Source organism: Elephas maximus, chromosome 13 (assembly GCF_024166365.1).
Source record: "Elephas maximus indicus isolate mEleMax1 chromosome 13, mEleMax1 primary haplotype, whole genome shotgun sequence".
NCBI classification, from domain to species: Eukaryota; Metazoa; Chordata; class Mammalia; order Proboscidea; family Elephantidae; genus Elephas; species Elephas maximus.
This window is the reverse complement of record NC_064831.1, coordinates 68,277,351-68,297,086: the sequence shown is the minus strand read 5'-3', so window position 1 is coordinate 68,297,086 and position 19,736 is coordinate 68,277,351. Positions and strand designations below refer to the sequence as shown.

The following is a 19,736-nucleotide window of genomic DNA, read 5'->3' as shown; positions in this document are numbered from 1 at the left end:
AGTTGTCCCGGGCGGCCAACAGGGTCCAGCCAGAGCCATGGGCCCGCCATCATTCCCCCAATGTGTGCAGCATGGGCTGTCGGGCCTGGTCCAGCCTTGGTGGTTCGCTCACTGACAATACGTGGAAGAGGAGCGGTTTCCCACTCCTGGAACAAGTGTGGGGCGGGGGGGGGCCTTGGGAGACCTGGGGGACGTCGCTGCTTACATCTGAGGTGCGTCACAGCCCACATTTAGGGGACGTCACTACCCACACTTGGGGGACTTCAGTGGAAAGGTCACTGTCCACACCTGCAGCCAGCGGAAGACCACTGTCCAGATCTGGAAGGTTTACCCGGCCTTGAAGATGCCCCGGGGGCAGCCAGCTCCTGTAGGGTCTAGGGGAACAGGGTCCCGCCACGGTAGAGGGCCCCTACCCACTCCAAACCCCTCAAAAAATGCAACAATCCAGGGCAGCCCTCAGGGCGCACCCCAGCTGTGACCCAACAGAGGGCAGCCACGCCCAGAGCGGGAGGCCGGGTGGGGACCGCAGGGCGCAGGCCTCTCAGTCCAGCTCCTCCGTGCAGGGTTCCAGCCCGCGCTGCCCTTCAGGCAACCCGGTCCTCAAGGCAGCCGACCCCACGGACACAAGGAAGGGCAAGGGGGCGGCCCCGGGGCGGCGGGACGGACGTCGGAAGGCGCCCTCCACGCAGAAGCCGCCTTCCAAAGCCCCCAACATGGCCCGGGGCGGCGGTCAGAACTGGAGTTCGGGGGAGTCGGACGGGCGGCCGGAGGAACAGGCGCCCGAGGACACCGGGTAAGCGGGCCGGGCCGCGCCGGGCGCAGACGTCGGGGGTCCGGGCTGCGAATCCGCCGCCGCGCCTCAGCCGGGCCGGTCGGGATGCCACCAGAACCTCCGCGAAGGTTCTGGGTCTTTGTGGCGTCACTGTCTCCTTGCGGAACCTTCCGCCGGCGCCGAATAAAACCCGCCGCGGAGGAGCCGGCGCCTCGAGTGCGGCGGACCCGGGCGCGGAGGTCGGCCTGGCGCGGGCGGGCGGGCAGAGCCCCAGGCGGCAGCGGCTGCGGCCGCGACCGTGACAGACGGACGGACGGACGGACGGGCGGGCGAGGGGCCCGGCGGGGGCATCCTGGGTACGCTGAGCGGCCTCGCCCCGCCCGCCCCGCAGAGACAAGATGGTGAAGGAGACGCAGTACTATGACATCCTGGGGGTGAAGCCCAGCGCCTCCCCGGAGGAGATCAAGAAGGCCTACCGCAAGCTGGCGCTCAAGTACCACCCGGACAAGAACCCGGATGAGGGCGAGAAGGTGCGGGCCGGGCGCGGGGCGGCTAGGGGCGCTGCGGGGCCGCCGGGGCTATCCCGCCCGGAGACGGGGCCGGGAGTTACTGAGGGCGGCGGGGGACCCGAGCCGCGCGGCTGGCTGAGGCGGCCGCTGCCGGCAGGGGGCGGCGGGGTCAGGGGCAGGGCAGGGCAGGGTCGGAGACCGGGAGGGCGCGGCGGGGCGTTGGGGTCAGGGGCAGGGCAGGGTCGGAGACCCGGAGGGCGAGGCGGGGCGTTGGGGTCAGGGGCAGGGCAGGACAAGGTCGGCGGCCGGGAGGGCGCGGCGAGGTCAGGGGCAGGGCAGGGCAGGGTCGGAGACCGGGAGGGCGCGGCGGGGCGTTGGGGTCAGGGGCAGGGCAGGGCAGGGTCGGAGGCCGGGAGGGCGCAGCGCGGCGGCGGGGTCAGGGGCAGGGCACTCGGCCGAGCCGCAGCTCGCGCGGCCGAGGGTCCGGTGGTGCCGGGATCGAGGGACTCGGGCCCCTCCTCAGCCCCTGCGCAGCTTGTTCCTTCCTCTGTTCACCCCTCGAGTGTTCACGGAGCCCCTGCGGTTTGTGCTAGACGCCGGCGAGGCGCTGGGACTTAAATGTGGGAGCCCAGTTCCCATAGAGTTTGCAGGGGGGAGAGGCAGCCGGCCAACAGGGAAACTGAGGCACGCACGACCAGAAGTTGTGTATTTGCTAGGAACCACTGGGATTGAATCATTTTGTGTTCATACTCCCTGCTAATGCATAAGCCCTAGGGGTGAGTTTCTTTTAGTCTGAGCTAGTACCTTGGACAAACCTGGTGTCCCCCTCCTGCTTGATAAAGGTTGGCCGACGTTGAATAATCATGTTTTCTTTTTTAAAGAGGGACGGGAAAATCTGTAAGCTGGCACATCATTTTACATACATGTTTCGAGTTTTCTGTGATAAATGACTCATGGTTGGTCATAAGGACCTATAATAGGCTGAAAAATGCCTTGAATAATAAAGACCTAGATTAATCCTTTTGAGCTTGTTCTCAGGAACAAAGACAGCCGGCCTTTTATCGCTGAGGATGCTCACGAGCCACTGAATAAGTGACTTTGAGGATCAGGCATTGCAAGAAAAGCATGTTATCCTACCCTCTTCTCCTTCCACTTCTAACCATTTTCTTATGAAACTTTGGCTGTCCTAGGTGGGCTTGGGTGCTGGACCTGTTGTAATAGCTAATAACAGTGACGCATGGGCCACTTTTGAAGCCACGGATCACCAGAGTAGCATTTAGACCTCTGGCAGCGACACTAATATCGAGATACCTGTCTGCGTTCATTATTCCATGCTGGAGAAAGCTGCTTAAGGAAGGCTGGCCGGGTGGCAGCAGTGATAGAATATTTATATTTAGCCACATGTGGCTGTCACAAGTTTAAAATGCTTTCATGTAAGACCATTTGTCTGTTACCCACTCATGTTCTTTCTCATCTATATTTAGGTGGCTTACTGTAGCTTTTAAAGTCACCAGCTTGCTACATGATGTTGGTGATTCATAGACATACTCCCTAAATTCATTGTAGTTTGTGTCTGAGAATCTCCTTCAAGGAGAGCACTTCTGGGCTTCTAATTCCACCTTCCAGCAGACTGGCTAAAGGCAACGTGTGGGAAAGCCTTCCAACCCCGGTTTCAAGTCAAATCTCATATCATTTACGGAGAGTTCATGGTTGTGCGAATACAGTTTGACATGAGTATGCTTTTGGTGTTCTGAAGTTTCTTTTTTTCCAGTTGGATTTGACCTATGCTACGTTTGTGTGGCATTTGCCTTGTATACGCCTGTCTGAGTAGGTGGTTTGTTTTAAACTAGTATTTAAAACCAGGCACTGAATTAAGGTCATCTAAGTGAGGCTCTTGCTGGTAAGGGAGTTCTGGCAGGTCCCTTGCAGCTTGAGGAAGTTCTGTGATGTGCCCACTGCCAGAAATCCTGTCTCCTTCCCACCTTCCAGGAAGGGACTAAAACCTTTTAGTTTAGTTCTCAGCTGAAATGTCCTCTGGGAGGCTGCCTGTGACCCATAGACTGACCTACTGCCCTAATACTCATTCTACTTTAATTGTGATTATTTGACGTTGAGAAACCCTGATGGTGTAGTGATTAAGACTTACGACTGCTAACCAAAAGACTGGCAGTTCGAACCCATCAGGTGCTCCTTGAAAACCCTATGGGGCAGTTTTACTTTGTCCTATAGGGTCACTATGAGTTGGAATGGACTCAACGGCATCGAGTTTGATTTTTTTTTTTTTTCTGGCTTTTGATTTGACACTGGTATTCACTGCCACGGAGCCCTGGTGACACAGTGGTTAAGAACTTGGCTGCTAACCAAAAGGATGGCAGTTTGACTCCACCAGCTGCACTTTGGAAACCATATGGGGCAGTTCTACTCTGTCCTATGGGGTTGCTATGTGTTGGAATCGACTCAAAATGGGTTGTTCTCTGCCAGAACATTAACAGTGCAGGGGCTCCAGCCCCATGCCCACTGCATGCCCTTTGTCTAGCCATGCTGTGTAGGTGGTAAAATGTGTGTTAGCTGGCTGAATGGAGACTAAAGAGAGATGTCACGAGGGACATCTCTCTGTGCGGAGGATGGGGAGCCCTGTAGAAGGCACAGATTGGAAAGGAAATTGTGAAAGGAGGGTGAATTCAGAGATCAGTGGAAATTTGAATTGGAAATCAAAGAGGGGTAAGGAGAGTGGGAACACAATTTATAGAAACTCTGCTGGAAAAAGTCCCCAGAAAGGACTCATTCATTCATTCATTCATTCACCAGATAGCCCCTGCTCTGGCCCTGCTGTGGACCGGGTGCGTGGCGCAGGTCATTTCTTTCTCCGGCATGCCTGCGTGCTGTTCTCGCCCACTTTATCTGTCCCAGGCTGAACCTTTTTTTCCCCCTTCTAAGTTTGTCACTGTATTATTAATGCCTCTTCAAAAATAGATTAAGCCAGCCCTTTCCCCCTTGTTCCAGGACAACTGAGAAGGCCGTGGGGTGTCCGTCTTTGTTTTTTGCCCTGTTGTCCTGTGTTGCTAAGCAGTGGGCCGCCTGTGTTTGTTGCTGGGTGCTGTGTGTGGAGTCATTACTTATCTGCAGCTGGTTTTCTGCAGGACGCCAAGGATGGCGGGTGAGCAAGATAGTCCCTTTCAGGAGCAGTAAACAGAGGGGTATACATTCTTGGCTACTACCCTAACCAGCTTTTGAGATGAGTTTGGCCTTTTGGCCAAATGCACTGTAACATTTAGTTTGAATTACTGATTTTCAAGTTAGAACATCGTAAAACCAGCATAAAATTGCAGAACATTTCACCCTAGCCCCTCGCATTATGCTTCTTTCCAGGCCTTTTCCAAGATGATTTTTTTTTTTTCTCTCCACTTGGAATTTTATCACAAGTACTTTTCCAAGTTGCTACGTGGTCTTCAAAGCCATTTTCCAGCGGCATAATAATCCGTTAAGGGTGTGGCATATTATCACAGTCTGAAAAGTGAGCTGGGCAGAACAGTAATCTCCCCAACTGTGAGAAGCAGGTAGAGGCAAAGGGCTGAGTTAGACCCTGCAATGCTGGGACCTCAGAGGTGGGGTAGACTCCACAACAGGTAATCAGGGCCGCCATGCTATGTTAGATCTGGCCTCTGATTGAATGCCCCGAGTGACGGGGAAGTCACTACCATCTTTTTCCATCTTAGATTAATTAATTCCTTTAAGTCCAAGTGTCTTGCGAGTATCCAGGGTATTTGGTGAGTGTTTCTAGTGGGCATTCTCATGAAGCATATTTACCTAATTCCTGACCTATGACAGACCTGGGAAATTCTCAGGGTGCTGCCCAACCTAGTTGCTTTCTGATTGTCCATACTAGGCACTGGATTCCTGTACGTCAGACTTCTGTTGAGGAAAGGGGTAGTAGTGGACGATTCTTCTCTGTAGAATAATGTGCAAATTAACATGTCAAAAGATCTAACTGCCTTATATATAATATGATTCTGATGTCTCTTTAAGACTTTTTTTTAAATTACCCTATTAGCTACTTCAGAGCCCTGGTGGCTCAGTGGTTAAGAGCTCGGGTGCTGACCGAAAGGTTGGCAGTTTGAATCTACCAGCCGCTCCTTGGAAACCCAGTGGGGCAGATTTACTCTGTCCTGTAGAGTCTCTATGAGTCAGAATCAACTCAGCAGCATTGGGTTTGGTTTTTTTTGTTAGCTACTTCAGCTCAGAGATCTGTAGAAGAGAAAACATAGTATCTCTGTTACTTGTTTCCGTATTTGTCTCTTCATAGCACTTGGAGGATCTGTATGTTTTATGGAGTCAGCTGCATGACAGGCTGTTTATATATAAACTGTAGTTCAGGGAAGGCCAAGACCCTGCCTCACTCACAGGGTATTCCCAGAATTGAGCCATTCACTTAACAAGTATTTACTGACTACCTTCATTGTGCCTGGCACAGTTCTCAGCTTGGGGATACAAGCAGTGGACAAAGCTGGCAAAATTCTCTGTCATCAAGAAGTATGCTTTAGTGGGGCATACAACATAAGCAGTAAATGACAGGATGTGCTAGAAGGTGGTTAGTGCTGTGGAGAAAAATAAAGCAGGGTAGGTGAGGTGGGAAGTTCTGGGGCTGGGGTTGCAATTTTAAAACAAGGTCATCAGGGAAGGCTCCCTCAAGAGGTAGCATCTGAGCAAAGGCTTGAAAGAGGTGATGGGGTGGCCAAGGACAGGTGCGTGCTGGGGTGTAGAGGAACAGCAAGGAGGCCACTGAAGCTGGATTGTGGGGGGTGGGGGGAAGCGTAGGAAGAGATGAAGGCAGAGAAGTGTCAGGACTTGTGGATCAGCGTAAGGACTGGTTTTTACTCTGACTGTGATACGGCCACATTGGAAGTTTTGAGGCAGAGGATTGACATGACCAGTAGGTTCACTGGCTGCTGTGTGGAGGACAGATTGAAAGCTGGGGTGAAGATGGAAGCTCGGAGACTAGTGAGGAGGTCACTGCTGCAATCCAGGCAAGAGTTTGTCGCCTTCCTAAACCAGAGACTACATCAGCCTGAGACCAGAACTAGATGGTGCCCGGCTATAACCGATGACTGCCTTGACAGGGAACACAACAGAGAACCCCTGAGGGAGCAGGAGAGCAGTGGGATGCAGACCCAAATTCTCATAAAAAGACCAGACTTAATGGTCTGACTGAGACTAGAAGGGCCCCGGTGGTCATAGCCCCCAGACCTTCTGTTAGCCCAAGACAGGAACCATTCCCAAAGCTAACTCTCAGACAGGGATTGGACTGGACAATGGGATAGAAAAAGATGCTGGTGAAGAATGAGCTTCTTGGATCAAGTAGACGCTTGAGACTATGTTGGCATCTCCTGTCTGAATGGGAGATGAGAGGGCAGAGGGGGTCAGAAGCTGGTGGAACGGACATGAAAATAGAGAGTGGAGGGAAGGAGCGGCTGTCTCATTAGGGGGAGAGCAATTAGGAGTATATAGCAAGGTTATTTTTTAGCAAGGTGTATATAAATTTTTGTATGAAAGACTGACTTGATTTGTAAAATTTCACTTAAAGCATAATTAAAAAAAAAGAAAAAGAATTGGTGGCCTTGGCCAAGGCAGGCATGGTGGTAGTGAAAAGGGGAAAGGAGAATCAAGATCAACAGCCCAAGGCTGATTCTTATGAGGTGGAGGTCGGACACGCCTCCTCTCTCTGCCATCTTCACCAATTCTGACACCAACTGTCCCTCCCACAGCACTCCCTACTGGGTTTGATAATTCATTGCAATGGCCACACAGAATTCGCAGACCATATTCATAATTATGGGGTTTATTAGGGAAGTAACAGTTAAAATTCAGGCTCAGGAACACTCAGGATACAGTCCTATCAGGATAGCCTCTTCCTAGCTGTGCTCGTAGGCACACCTTTCTCTGGCCCTCCATCTCTGCCCAAGGCACCCAGCTTTTTCGCTCCGTAGGCAGGGAAGCCTACCCTGCCATCTCCTGCCGCTGGGCCTCTCCTGCCGCTGGGCCTCTGCTGCCGCTGGGCCTCTGCTGCCGCTGGGCCTCTCCTTTGTTGTTGGTGGTGGGCTTCTCTTCTCTGCTCTGGAATTGGCTCTCCTTTAAGGCAAAACTGACCAGTTGCCTTGGTAGGCCACAATTACCCTATCATACAGTTCCACCCAGTCACCTGGGTGGGAGTTACAAGTCCATGGCTAGAAAGACCACACATAAAAGTAATTAATCCACTGCAATTTGGAAGATTTTAGTGTCTTGATACTATTTTTAAAACTTCCATACCAAGAGGAGAGTGAACACCTGCACATTCTTCACCCAGCTTCACCTGTAGTATGATGCCATATTTGTTTTATCCATTTCTGTTATTACTATTATTATTTGCTAAAGAGTTTGAGAGTAAGTTGCTTACATCATAACTTTCAGCCCTAAATACTTCAACATGTTTCTCTTAAGAACAAGGACATCCTTGTACATAACCATAGTACAGTTACCAAATTCAAGAAGTTTAACGTTGAGAAAAAAATATTCGTATTTCTCTGATTGTTCCAATAATGTCCATTGTGGCCATTTTTTTTCCCTAGCTCTGGATCCAACCCAGGATCATACATTGCGTTTAGCTTTCCTGTTGGTTTCCCTTAGCCTTATCTTTCATGTTTGGCATTTTTGAAGCATCCAGGCCAGTTTTGCACACTGCCCCTCAACTTAGGTTTTCTGGCAGTTGGATTCCGGTGATGCATTTTTGGCAAGAATGCTACACAGAGAATATTGGGTCTGTCCCAGGTTACTGAAGACACAAATTTGAAGGTAGAGCCACCAGGGTTTGTTGACAGATGAGCTGGTGTGGGGGCTAGAGGTAAAGAAGTTTTGGTGTGGCCGGTTAACTAAAATATAGGGAGACCATGGAGCGGGTTTAGGGGGGGAAGGTAGGAAGTACAGGTTTGTGTATAATGTCTGGCATGTGGTTAGGTGCTCAAAGATGGGTACAGTTGAATTTCATGCTAGTAAACAAGTAAAGCAGTTCCCATGAGCTGGGATGCCAGGACTAGCACCCTGGAGCCCTGGGGATCAGGCTGTTGATTAAGCCCTGGCACACGGCACTGTGTCCTGGCCCAACATAACTTCCTTCTGTTGCAGCTGGAGTCTGGAGAAACCTTCCTGCCCTGCTGCTTTCTCTTATTCTCTGCAGTGTCCCTGCTACCAGTTCATTAAGGATATTTGTCCTGTCTTTCCCACTTTATCAGGGAGTAAGTGGAAAAATAAAGTTCTAGATAGAGAGTGTGTAGGAAACTGGCTTGTTTGGGGGCTTGGATGCAGAATATCTCTGTTATTGCGTATGTACCATCCATGTGGGGGGTTTGCTTAATCAGACGACTCACACTACTTCTCTTTTTTTCTTTCAAAGTTTAAACTCATATCCCAGGCATATGAAGTGCTTTCAGATCCAAAGAAAAGGGACGTTTATGACCAAGGTGGAGAGCAGGCAATTAAGGAAGGTGGCTCGGGCAGCCCCAGCTTCTCGTCACCCATGGACATCTTCGACATGTTCTTTGGTGGTGGAGGGCGGATGGCGAGAGAGAGAAGAGGTAAGTGCTCATAAAGGAGTGTGAGCAAGTTCATAGTTTCCAAAAAGGATGCGTGCTGCTGGAATGAGGACGGATCGTGCTCTCAAAGGGCAGACTTGTCATGTTTGAGGACCATTAGTTTTAAACAGTTCCTTACTTGTCTAGTATCCACGCTACCTTGAAGCTCTTTTTGTGTTCAGCAACTACCCGACAGCCTGCAGATGATGCAGGTGTAAAGGAGTGAGTGGATTGAAGGGTAGAGAAGAGGAAGGTCAAGATCATCTTATTGTCCTCTTTTTCTCTACTGTTGAGGTCAGGCACCTGTGTCCTGAGGGATATAAATGGCATCAGGTCCCTGGGTGGTACAGTGGTCCCTTGGCTGCTAATCGAAAGGTTGGCTGTTCAAACCCATCCACCGGCGCTTCTGCAGAGAGGCCTAACAGTCTCCTTCCGTAAAGATCACTGCCCAGAAAGCGCTGGGAGGCAGTTCTACCCTATAACACATGAGGTCTCCGGGAGTCAGAATCGACTCGACAGCAGTGGGTTTGCAATTGTTCATAATGTCTCTGCCACGAGTGCTTTTCTCCTCCGCACACACTCCTTCCTGGGCCTGTTTCCCCTGACCTGGGCCAGGGCCTGTGGGCTCTCCCTCGTCCTGCGTGGTCCTCTGCCATGTTTACTACAGCCCGTTTTCCCAGCCTTCTCAGGAGGTTTTCTAGGTGACAAACTTCTTTATGTTTTAAAATCTTTGTAGAATGAACCGCCTGCCTCTCTCTTCAGACTGCTTCATGGGCAGTAGCTTCCTCCCCAGGAGGCGGGTGAGGCACTCTTAGCCCCGAGCTGAATGGCCATAGGCTGCTGTTCTTGAGATCTGGGTTTATTCTTCCTAACTCTGCACATCCTACCTCCTGCCAGACTGAGCTGTCCCCTCCGACTGGTCTCTGGTAGGCCTTTTACCCTTGCTCAGCTTACTGTGGATGGTCTCCTTTGGACCTCAGCATCAGATAACCAGCTTATTCCAGTTCTGGATAAAATGAGAAAAAAATAAGCTCTGCATTGGAGTTTAAAGAAGTGTGATTTTGGTCAATGAGAGGCCCTAGATAGATGAGGCCACACTTTTTCTCACATTATAATTGACTTTGGACTTTAGAAAGCTTAAGGGTCAATTGTGTGAACAAGGTGTCCTGAAAATCACAAAATGTTTATTGGGCACAATTCTCCCCCTGTTGTCTGGGTATTTTGCCTGTTTATATGATTGACAGTGTGGATGTTTGACTAAACCCTTGGGTGCTGCCCAGCTCTCTCACTATCTGGAGATGAACAGCTTCACGCCCTTAATTAACTCATCTCTCAGAGGTGACAGCCAGTACACAAGGACAGCTTGTCTTGGTAATTGAGAGTCCTGCCGCACAGTGAGGGGCTGGCTGCCTCAGTCCTGACAGGTTGGCGTAGCCCTGGATGAAATGCCCATTGTCTTTCACGCAGAAACATGATTTCAGCAGATGAAAGAATTCCTGCTTAGCCACAAATTACAGAAGGGTGATGGCTTTCCAGAATGTAAAGAGCTTTATGCCCAAGGAAGAGTTTCAGTTAAAGGTGGAGAGCATTTTCCTCTCTGTGGATGGGCTCCTTTTATGGGGAAAACTGAACCACTTTGATTGGCCAATACTGACTTAGGTTTTCTCAACTGATGATCACCCTGTCCTCAGATTTGTTCTCAGAAAATAAAGGTGGAAGCACTTTTTGTTGATGTCTGTAAATGATTGAATCGCTACCTCATAGCAAGTGAGAATATTAGTTCTCATCATTGACAGACGGCCAGATGGACAGGCAAGCATAATAGAAGCATTGCCTTGTTAGGGAGGGAGTGAATGAACAGGCATGGGTTCCAGTCTCTGGAGACTTCTATGACGGAGCATAAATTGGGAGGAGGGTGGTATTTAATACTGTGGTATTTTTAATACAGTGTTACTCATTGTGTGTGTTTTTTTTCCCCTTGGTCAGGCAAGAATGTTGTACATCAGTTGTCTGTAACTCTTGAAGATTTATATAATGGAGTCACAAAGAAATTGGCCCTCCAGAAAAATGTAATTTGTGAGAAATGTGAAGGTAAAATGAATTTTTGAATGAATTTCACTGTTCTGACCCCTTAGACCCAAAAACAAGGCTGGTTAGAATTCAGAGAAAAATTATCTTTTCAAATGTGAGGGTCAAGCAGAGGCTGCAGGAACAGGTGACCTGAGGGTCAGATCTGTTTGCCTGAAGGAAATGTTTTATTTGGGCTGTACATTTATTTAATATGTTGACAGTTATTTTAAAAATCTAAAAATCAAGAGAGTTTACCCAACCCAGCAGTCGACAAACTTTTTCTATAAAGTATTTTGGCTTCTTGAGACATGTAGTCACTGTCGTAACTGTTTACTCAAATTTGCACAAAAGCAGCCTTAGACAGTTCATGTATGAATGGGTATGGTTGTGTTCCAATAAAACTTAATTTACAAAACCAGGCAGCAGCCTGTAGGTTGCCAACTTCTGACTTAAATGATTACTATTTTTTTTTTAATCTGAATTTTTTTTTTCAAGAAAAGTCAGATCTGGTGACCTCAACCCACATTGTCCCACAGGGAATTGGCTGGGTAGCCACCCCTGTTGACAGAGCTGTGTTCTTCACTTCTCCACAGCCCTAGCCTACTCATTCACCTCTAGGCCTGGGTTTTTTTCTACCTTTGGGTGGAAGAAAGAGAAGCTAAAGTGATGAATTTGGCTTGCCACAGCCATACACACAAATGCTTGATATCCGATATTAATATCTAGATATCACACGCTTGACTAGAATCACCCAGATGCTTCTATATTACTTTTCATACTTGTGCATAGTCAGAATTCAGACCCCATTGTCCAATTTAATGGTTCATCGCCCTTGTGCTGTGGTGCCCAGCAGGGCCCTTCCGAGGGATGAGCCTGGCTCTCGTTGCTGTCCCCCTGCAGGTGTCGGGGGGAAGAAGGGCTCTGTGGAGAAGTGTCCACTGTGCAAGGGGCGGGGAATGCAGGTCCACATCCAGCAGATCGGGCCGGGGATGGTGCAGCAGATCCAGACTGTCTGCATCGAGTGCAAGGGCCAGGGGGAGCGCATCAGCCCCAAGGACCGCTGCGAGAGCTGCAGTGGCGCCAAGGTGATCCGAGAGAAGAAGATTATCGAGGTGCACGTTGAAAAAGGTGAGGAGACTGCACCTCTTGCTGGAAATGCTAACTGGGTGCTAATTGTGGGACCCACAGGTTGGATATCAGAGAAACAAGATATATTACAACATATATTTAAGCAGTAGTCAGGTGTGCCATAACTTCCCCTATTTCCAGGTCATCTTCTCTTGACCCTCCCTGGCCTTATTTCCATTCCGTGTCACTCTGGTTCTCTTCCTGAGGTCACCTTCCCTGAGATCAAAAGCACCTCTTTTTAAAGTTCTCCAGTGCTCCCAAAGTTTTCCTTGACTCTGGTTTTGGATAATTGCCCTCTCACCATTCTCAAACCATTCCTTTAGGATCTGTTGGAATGGTCTTCCTAATAGCTTTTATTACCCATTGGCCATACCACCTGGTGTAAGTCTTTGTAGCTACGTGTTCCTTTCTCCACACATTTCCCCTCGGCTGCACCAGAGCCTCCCAGCTACAGTGCCTTCCCCACGATTAGTCTGCCTGGCACTAGCATTCTCAGCCTGTCTTCAGTCTCGGCTGTTTCCCCAAGTGTTCCTTGATTTTTGCTGTGGCTTCCCAATCCATCCTGGAGCACAGATGAGACCAAAAGTACAAGACTTAGCACTCAAACCAGCACAGGTATTGTGAAAGGGACTTCTCGTTTTAGCACGCCTTACCCTTGGTACTGTGTGCATACACTGACTTGTCAGAAAGCGATGGGGCTGACTGCACTGTCCCTGTCAGTCCCCAAAGCCATGCACAGTGTGTGCACCGGGAAGCAGGTGGTGTGGAGCTACTTGTGGCATCATGGTGCCCCGTGGGTGGGGAGTGCAGTGTGGCCTGTGGGTGTTGTGGCCCGTTTCCCCCTCCCTGCTACGCACCTGGGTGAGGACTCACGTCTTGCCAAGGGAAGTGTGACTTCTCGGCTCTAACCCCAGCTGCCACTCCCATCCCCATGGCTGCATAAGGTTAGGAGGTTTGATGAATAAAGGCCCCCCAAAGGACTCCGTTTCTTCTTCAGAAGCTGTACGGAAAGTCTGATTTTTAAGAGACATGGCTAATCAGAAAGGGATGACGTTTCATAGGTATGAAAGATGGGCAGAAGATACTGTTTCATGGCGAAGGAGATCAGGAGCCCGAGCTGGAGCCTGGCGATGTCATAATTGTGCTTGATCAGAAGGATCATAGTGTCTTTCAGAGACGAGGCCATGATTTGATCATGAAAATGAAAATTCAGCTTTCTGAAGCCCTCTGTGGCTTCAAGAAGACGATAAAAACACTGGATGATCGAATCCTTGTTATTACCTCCAAATCAGGTAATGTTTCAAACGTGTGTTCCCGTGGTGGTGGTCCTGTGTGCTTGGCATAACAGTCCTGGCAAGTTAGCCCTGCTTCCCATTTAGGTTGACGTCTGTTACCCAAGTTATTGTGACTTGATTTTCTCTAAATTTAAAGCCATCACAAATGACTGGTGTGCTTGAGAATTTTATAAATTTCTTTTATGTTTATATTTGAAGCAGTGAAGAGCCTCAAACAGGAATCTTGGGGGGTCTAAAATTTTAACTGGATCTGCTAATTAAACTTGAATGAGAAAAATTTGTTTTTCTGTAAGAAGTGGTGCCTTGTACTAATTCATCCACATGTTCCTCTGGCCTCTGTGTTCTCAATTATACATGAGAAACATTTTAGAACAGAACTTTCTAGGGAAAAAAGACCTTGCCTGTCAATGTATCCCTTGGAGGCTTCCACAGGATCTGCCCTTATCTGCACATACCCGCAGAACTGGAAGGGACCCATCTGAGGCAACTGCCTCTGGGCCAAGAGGGTTCCCAGCTGACTAGCACCTGTGGAGGTTCTGGGCTCCCAGCTCCCAGCAGAGTTGGCGTTCACTGCAGTCGAGGGTCCTGTGGACACCAGAGCACTTGCCAGAGGGGGAGAGGGAGGGCAGCAAGTCAGAAAAGGGAGAGAAGCAGGCAGGGACCTTGACTGAAAGCTGCGTCTGAATGGTACTTCAGATGCCCAAAGTGTCATTTGTCCATGTCTAGACAAGGTGTGGTGCTGGTAAGTCACTCAGGCACCCTTGCTTGGCCTCACCACTGTCTCTGAGCAGTGCTGCTGCCCTTCCCTCACAGGCAGCAGGGCCAGGCAGTAACTTTCTGTGGGGATCTGAGGGCTTAAGGCTAGAAGGGTGGGTTTCAGGACTGAGCGGGAGATAAGCCAGTCCAAGGGCACTGATGGTTTAGAGTGGCGATAAGACTCTAGCGGCTAGTGGCGTGAGCAGACCCTGGTGCCACCGCGCCTCCCTGACTTCTAGACTCTTCTGCGTGTTTCTCCCTCTTCCCCTTGCCCTCTCCTTTGCCTCTTTCTCCTCTCTGGCTTTCTTCTCTTTCCACCACTGTCTTTCTTTGGCTCTTAGCTCTTTCTGTTTCCTCCTTTTCTGAGCATTATTTTAAGTGGAATTATTTATCAAAGCCTTGATCAGAGTTGTTTTTTTTTTAAACATTTTATTTGGAAATTTTAAACTTAACAATTGTAAAACAAAAATAGTACAAATAATAACTATATACGCTTTGACCCAGTTTGCCTACTGTTAACATTTTACCCCATTTGCTTTTTCATTTGCTCTGTGTGTGTGTGTGTGTGTGTGTACACGTAATGAAGATTTGGGAGAAAGCACTGCAATATAATGCAGTATTTGGATGAAAATTTTAAAATAAAACATCTTCCTTAAAGTTCTGTTCCATAGACCTCCCAAGTACCTGTGTCCTCTAGTTACTTGAGTAGGAAGATTTGAGGATCACAATTGACACAAAGCCCTACGCCACTGGTTGTGAGCAGGTACATGCCCAGCGCCTGCTGGTATTGTGTCCCAAATGTCATTGCAAACAGGCCATCTCGGATCTGGCCCTTCTGAGAGCTGGAGCTAGGCAGCGTCTGCATGTAACTTCTTTGGGCAAGCTCCTCCTTGGCCACCGGAGGAGACAGGAGGTCTTGAATCGTTGAGGTGGAGCTCCCTGGGGCAGGGCTCTGCCTTGGGAGCCCAGGGTTCCTCGCTGCCTCTCAGCTGGTGCCAGCCACAGGGACCCTGGGAGCCAAGGACAGAATGAGGGTAGTAAGGAAGGAGCCCCAGAGAGAAGGAAGTGGCCACCTGGGCCACCTCCCTGGCAGCAGGGGCATGCCCAGGAACCCATTTCCTTGCTTAATTGTGAGTAAGGCAGGCAGGATAGCCAGTAAACTTTGTGCTGGAGATTGCATTTCTTTGCTCTTTCTTTTTTCACATTTATCCTTTGTATCCTCTCTTTCCATTTACACCTTCTCCTTTTCTTGTTCTTCGATTTCCTCTTCTTCATCCACTCTTCTATTGAAATGCCATCCTCACAAGAGGGCCTATAGGGTGTCTTGAGCACTGCTGAGAATCAGCAGATGAATGAAAAAGTGGCTTAGGAGCTTCATGAGGGTGCGATGCCCCCTGACTGAGGACAGATATTTGCCTCAGGGAAGAGCCTGCCTCACGGTCTTTTCCCTTCTCTTTCACGCAGTTTCCCATCCTTGGTCTCCCGATTTCCCAACCCTGGCAAGTTAGACAGGAAAGTGTGGGGAAGTTCTTGAGAGGAACAAGAAGCGATCTCTGATAGGAACAGAGAAGACAAAAACTTCTTGAAAAGAAAAACCAAACAACTAAGAACACAGAAAGCCAGCTCCGGGGTAGCCTCCTGTACACACAGTAGGCTCGGAGGGCCATGTCTAGTCCCAGCTGGCGCACGAATGGCCCCGAGGATAGAGTCGTGGATGTGCTTTGTTTTAAAAAGCTCATGTCATGTACTTGCGAAGGTTTCCTCATGAAGTGATTTCATTTTCTGAATAGTTCTCTTGTGTGGAATACTATTTTCCCAGGAGAGGGGGCTGCAGGATAAATTAGTGTTTGGCTTTTATCTTCCCTTTTTCTCTGTAGCCCCCTGCCACTCCCAACATTTCTTTGTCTACCATTTTTATTACCGAGCTGAAAAGCATACTTTTTCAGAGACCTTTTTGTTTCTTTCCTTTCCCAGGCTTGGAGGGAAATAACATTTTTAGACTTGGGGAAGACCACTAGAGCTCTGGGGGTCTAACCTCCCATGATGCCTTTTGAAATAACACAGATATAAGAACTAGCAGGTGCAAGCTCACCAGTCTGTGAGTGCGTTTTAAAATACATGGGAGACTGCCAGTGGCCTGACCTGCCTTGTCAGCTCCCTGCCCAGGAAGCTGGTGTCCCCTGAAGGGTGGCCATTAGCAGGTTCTCATGCCAGGTGGGGCTGTTGGGCTCCTTTGCGGCCCTTTCCTACTTCAAGCTCTGTGTGTGTGAAGCACGGGCTGCCATCCCATGGTCAGGATATTTGTAACCACCCCCAAGAGGGAGGCAGGACGGGTATCAGCACCCTATTTTACCCAGACTTGGGTTTTCTGACTCCTACTTCACTTTTTAAACCAGCCCACTTTGGGATGGAGGCCAAGCATGCTCCAGTGTACTGCCTTCTTGACACACTGCTGGAGCCTGGAGTTCTACCTGAGCCCCTCACCTCACCCGCTTCAACCCGACCACACCCCTGACAGGGATGACTCTGACTGGGACCCATTTTCTAGATGCTAAGTTAACCCTTTCCTTTCCCGGGTACCCATGGGGGCTCTAAAACCTGTCCCCAAGCTGTCCCAGGGAGACTAACCCCAAGGGAGACTAACCCCTCGCCCCAACACACACAAGCCACTATTTTCCTGTTTTGTAACTAACACAGAACCAAACGTTTTCCTGTGGCAGGTGAGGTGATAAAGCACGGGGACCTGAGATGTGTGCGCGACGAAGGGATGCCTATCTACAAAGCTCCCCTCGAGAAAGGGACTCTGATCATACAGTTTTTAGTAAGTTCACTGTGTTTTCTTACTGGATGTGCTGTTAAATGCCTTAATTGGGAGAATGACCAACCACTGCTCTTTCCCACTTCACCCTTTACAGGTACTCTTTCCTGAAAAACACTGGCTTTCTCCAGAAAAGCTTCCCCAGCTGGAAGCTTTGCTCCCCCCTCGACAGAAAGTGAGGATTACAGACGACATGGATCAAGTGGAGCTGAAGGAGTTTAATCCCAATGAGCAGAACTGGCGCCAGCACAGGGAGGCCTATGAGGAAGATGATGACGGACCCCGGGCCGGAGTGCAGTGCCAGACGGCATGAGGCACACAGTGCAGATGGCCCGGCTGGACTAGCACATGATGAATGTAAAGTTGGCACAATGAAAATGGCATCGATTTAATGGCCTCATGTTTGGGGTGTCCTGTGTATGTGTTCAGCATTCTCAATTGCTGAGTGTCTTTTTGGTTTTTCTTCTGGTTGTAACTTAAGTTATAGTTTAATTTATATTTAAATGTTTTAAGTGTAAATCACCTCTAGTCTGCATATGGAATCTGTTTATTTACATTTGCAGGATATACTTTCGAGATGCCAGTGACCGCAGTGCTTCTAGTGGCTTTGCCGTAACTCAGTTCCAGCACTACAGCACGGCCCAGAGAGCAGCACTCACCTCCCTAGTAAGCCCCAAGGCACGAGGTGGGCGTCCTGGCCCATCTCCAGGTCTGTGGTTCCCCACCCCCGTGGCAGAGTTACGGAGGGCACAACCTCAGGGCTGCTAACATATTTTCCAATCTAGGTTCTAGACGATCCTCCTAAAGAACGAACGCACATCTGTGGCTCGGACCTGGCTCCTCAGGTTTCTTTAGTTCCTTGCTTCATGCTGAGTGGGCTGTGGTCCCGGTGTTGCAGGGCCACCTTAGTTTCTACTGTTCTGTACCCTAAGTGACTGGAACGGGGGGTGTGCCTGATCATCTCTCTTGGAAGGTTCCTGAACCTTCCACCCTTGTGGTGAGGACCAGTGTTTTAAATGACATGCTGATGTAACTGCTTGCCTGTGCCCCCCCCCCCCGCCACACTGTTCTTTGTGGTTTTAACAATTTTCTGTTGACAACCTTTGCAGTGCTCTCCCACCAAAGTGCTTACTTGTAAAGAAAAATAAACCCTCCATGTCCCTGGCAGCCTGAGAGCAGCAGAAGCCATGGGGTTCTGGTGGCTTGGCCACAGGCACAGCCAGCCCCCACCTGACCAGTGAGCCTGCATGACTTGAAGGTTGGGAAAGGCACAGAACTTCTCAGTGTTTTCCACCTCCCAGATTCCACTCCCTTCAAGGGGAACGTTCCTCTCCTTGTTGCACAGCCATACTTAAAAAGGGCTTCCTGCTCACAGGATCATGTTTAGATAATGTAGATAATGGGACGGAACTCGACTAGGGACTACAGTTGGTCAAATTCACTGTAAATTATAGCTTGCTCCGAGGGATATTTGTCCTGGCAGGGGGACTACAACCTGAACTTAGGGTCACCTCAACCTTTAGCCATTATCGTTCACTACTTTCCCACAGGAGCCATGAAGATAAACTGCTACCTTCTAAGCTGCTGACTTAAAAGCAGAGGCCACCTGTCAGGTCCACCCTTATTTGGTTATACAGTACCTGAGTTTGACTCAGGCCAGGGAAGTCCCCTTGGAGGGTCAAAGGGCAGATTAGACCCATGGCAGGTAAGGTGAGCCAGCTGCATGGACCAGGCTCCAGCAGAACGTTGCCGGTTAGTGGCCCCAGCTGCTTAGATGGGGCATAATTTGCTCAAAGTAAAAAGAGACCACGTGTTCCTGCTTTGGCCATTGATCAGGATTAACATAAAACTGATTCTTCCAACTAAGCCTTTGTGAAAACCAGTTTACAAATGGACCACAACTCCAGGCCGTTCTGTTTCTGTGCTGTGACTTTCTAATAAATTATTGCTAGAGAACTACATCTAGCTGGTGATGGAGCAAAATTAGATTCAGCTCCTTCCTTGTCATGTAAATGAATTTGGAGGATGTTGCTTCAAATTTTATCCACCTGTAATTTGTCACTTTAAAAATAAAATCGAACTGGTATGAGACAAGTGGCTTTGCCTTTTTTTTCTTAGAGCGTAGTTATGTGGCAGCTGCCCTCACATTGGTTGATGTCATGCAATGATTTATGTTCCCCCCAAAATGTATCAACTTGGTTAGGCCATGATTCCCAGTATTGTGTGGTTGTCCTCCATTTTGTGATTGTAATTTTATGTTGAGAGGACTAGGGTGGGGTTGTAATACCACCCTTATTCAGGTCACCTCCCTGATCCAATGTAAAGGGAGTTCCCCTGGGGTGTGGCCTGCAGCACCTTTTATCTCTCGAGAGATGAAAGGGAAGCAGGCAGAGAGTTGGGGACCTTATACCACCAAGAAAGCAGTGCCGAGAGCAGAGCGCATCCTTTGGACCTGAGGCTCCTGTGCTGAGATGCTCCCAGACCAATCCTGACTGATGACGAGGACCTTCCTCCAGAGCCAACAGAGAGATAAAGCCTTCCCCTGGAGTTGGTGCCCTGAATTTGGACTTCTAGCTTACTGGACTGTGGGAGACTAAACTTCTCTTTGTTAAAGCCATCCACTTGTATTTCTGTTACAGCAGCACTAGATGACTAAGACAGTTGATATGATGGAACAGTTTCCACCTTCATGGAGTTCATATTTTGAGGGTGGGAGTGAGTGCAAGTGTCAGGGAGTGGTAACTGCCATGACAAAAACGAAGAGGAAGGCAAGGGGTAGCAGGC

At 49.3% G+C, this 19,736-nt stretch overlaps 1 protein-coding gene across 1 annotated transcript; it reads left to right on the top strand.

The window, feature by feature from the left end:
* Positions 1-491: 491 nt before the first annotated feature.
* On the top strand, positions 492-19,036 carry DNAJA4 (DnaJ heat shock protein family (Hsp40) member A4). The gene is made up of 8 exons (XM_049852856.1): positions 492-793; positions 1,164-1,302; positions 8,708-8,888; positions 10,872-10,976; positions 11,856-12,083; positions 13,145-13,375; positions 16,855-16,955; positions 17,050-19,036. Exons 1-8 carry the CDS (start codon positions 714-716, stop codon positions 17,263-17,265), a joined length of 1,281 nt encoding a protein of 426 aa, XP_049708813.1. The 5' UTR covers positions 492-713; the 3' UTR covers positions 17,266-19,036.
* Positions 19,037-19,736: the final 700 nt, after the last annotated feature.

Excerpts from the sequence above, each read along its gene's own strand:
- DNAJA4 (XM_049852856.1), top strand. The coding sequence starts at position 714 with ATGGCCCGGGGCGGCGGTCAGAACTGGAGTTCGGGGGAGTCGGACGGG. Across the intron at positions 794-1,163 it reads CAGGCGCCCGAGGACACCGG|AGACAAGATGGTGAAGGAGA; the intron begins GTAAGCGGGCCG and ends CCCGCCCCGCAG. Across the intron at positions 16,956-17,049 it reads CTCTGATCATACAGTTTTTA|GTACTCTTTCCTGAAAAACA; the intron begins GTAAGTTCACTG and ends CACCCTTTACAG.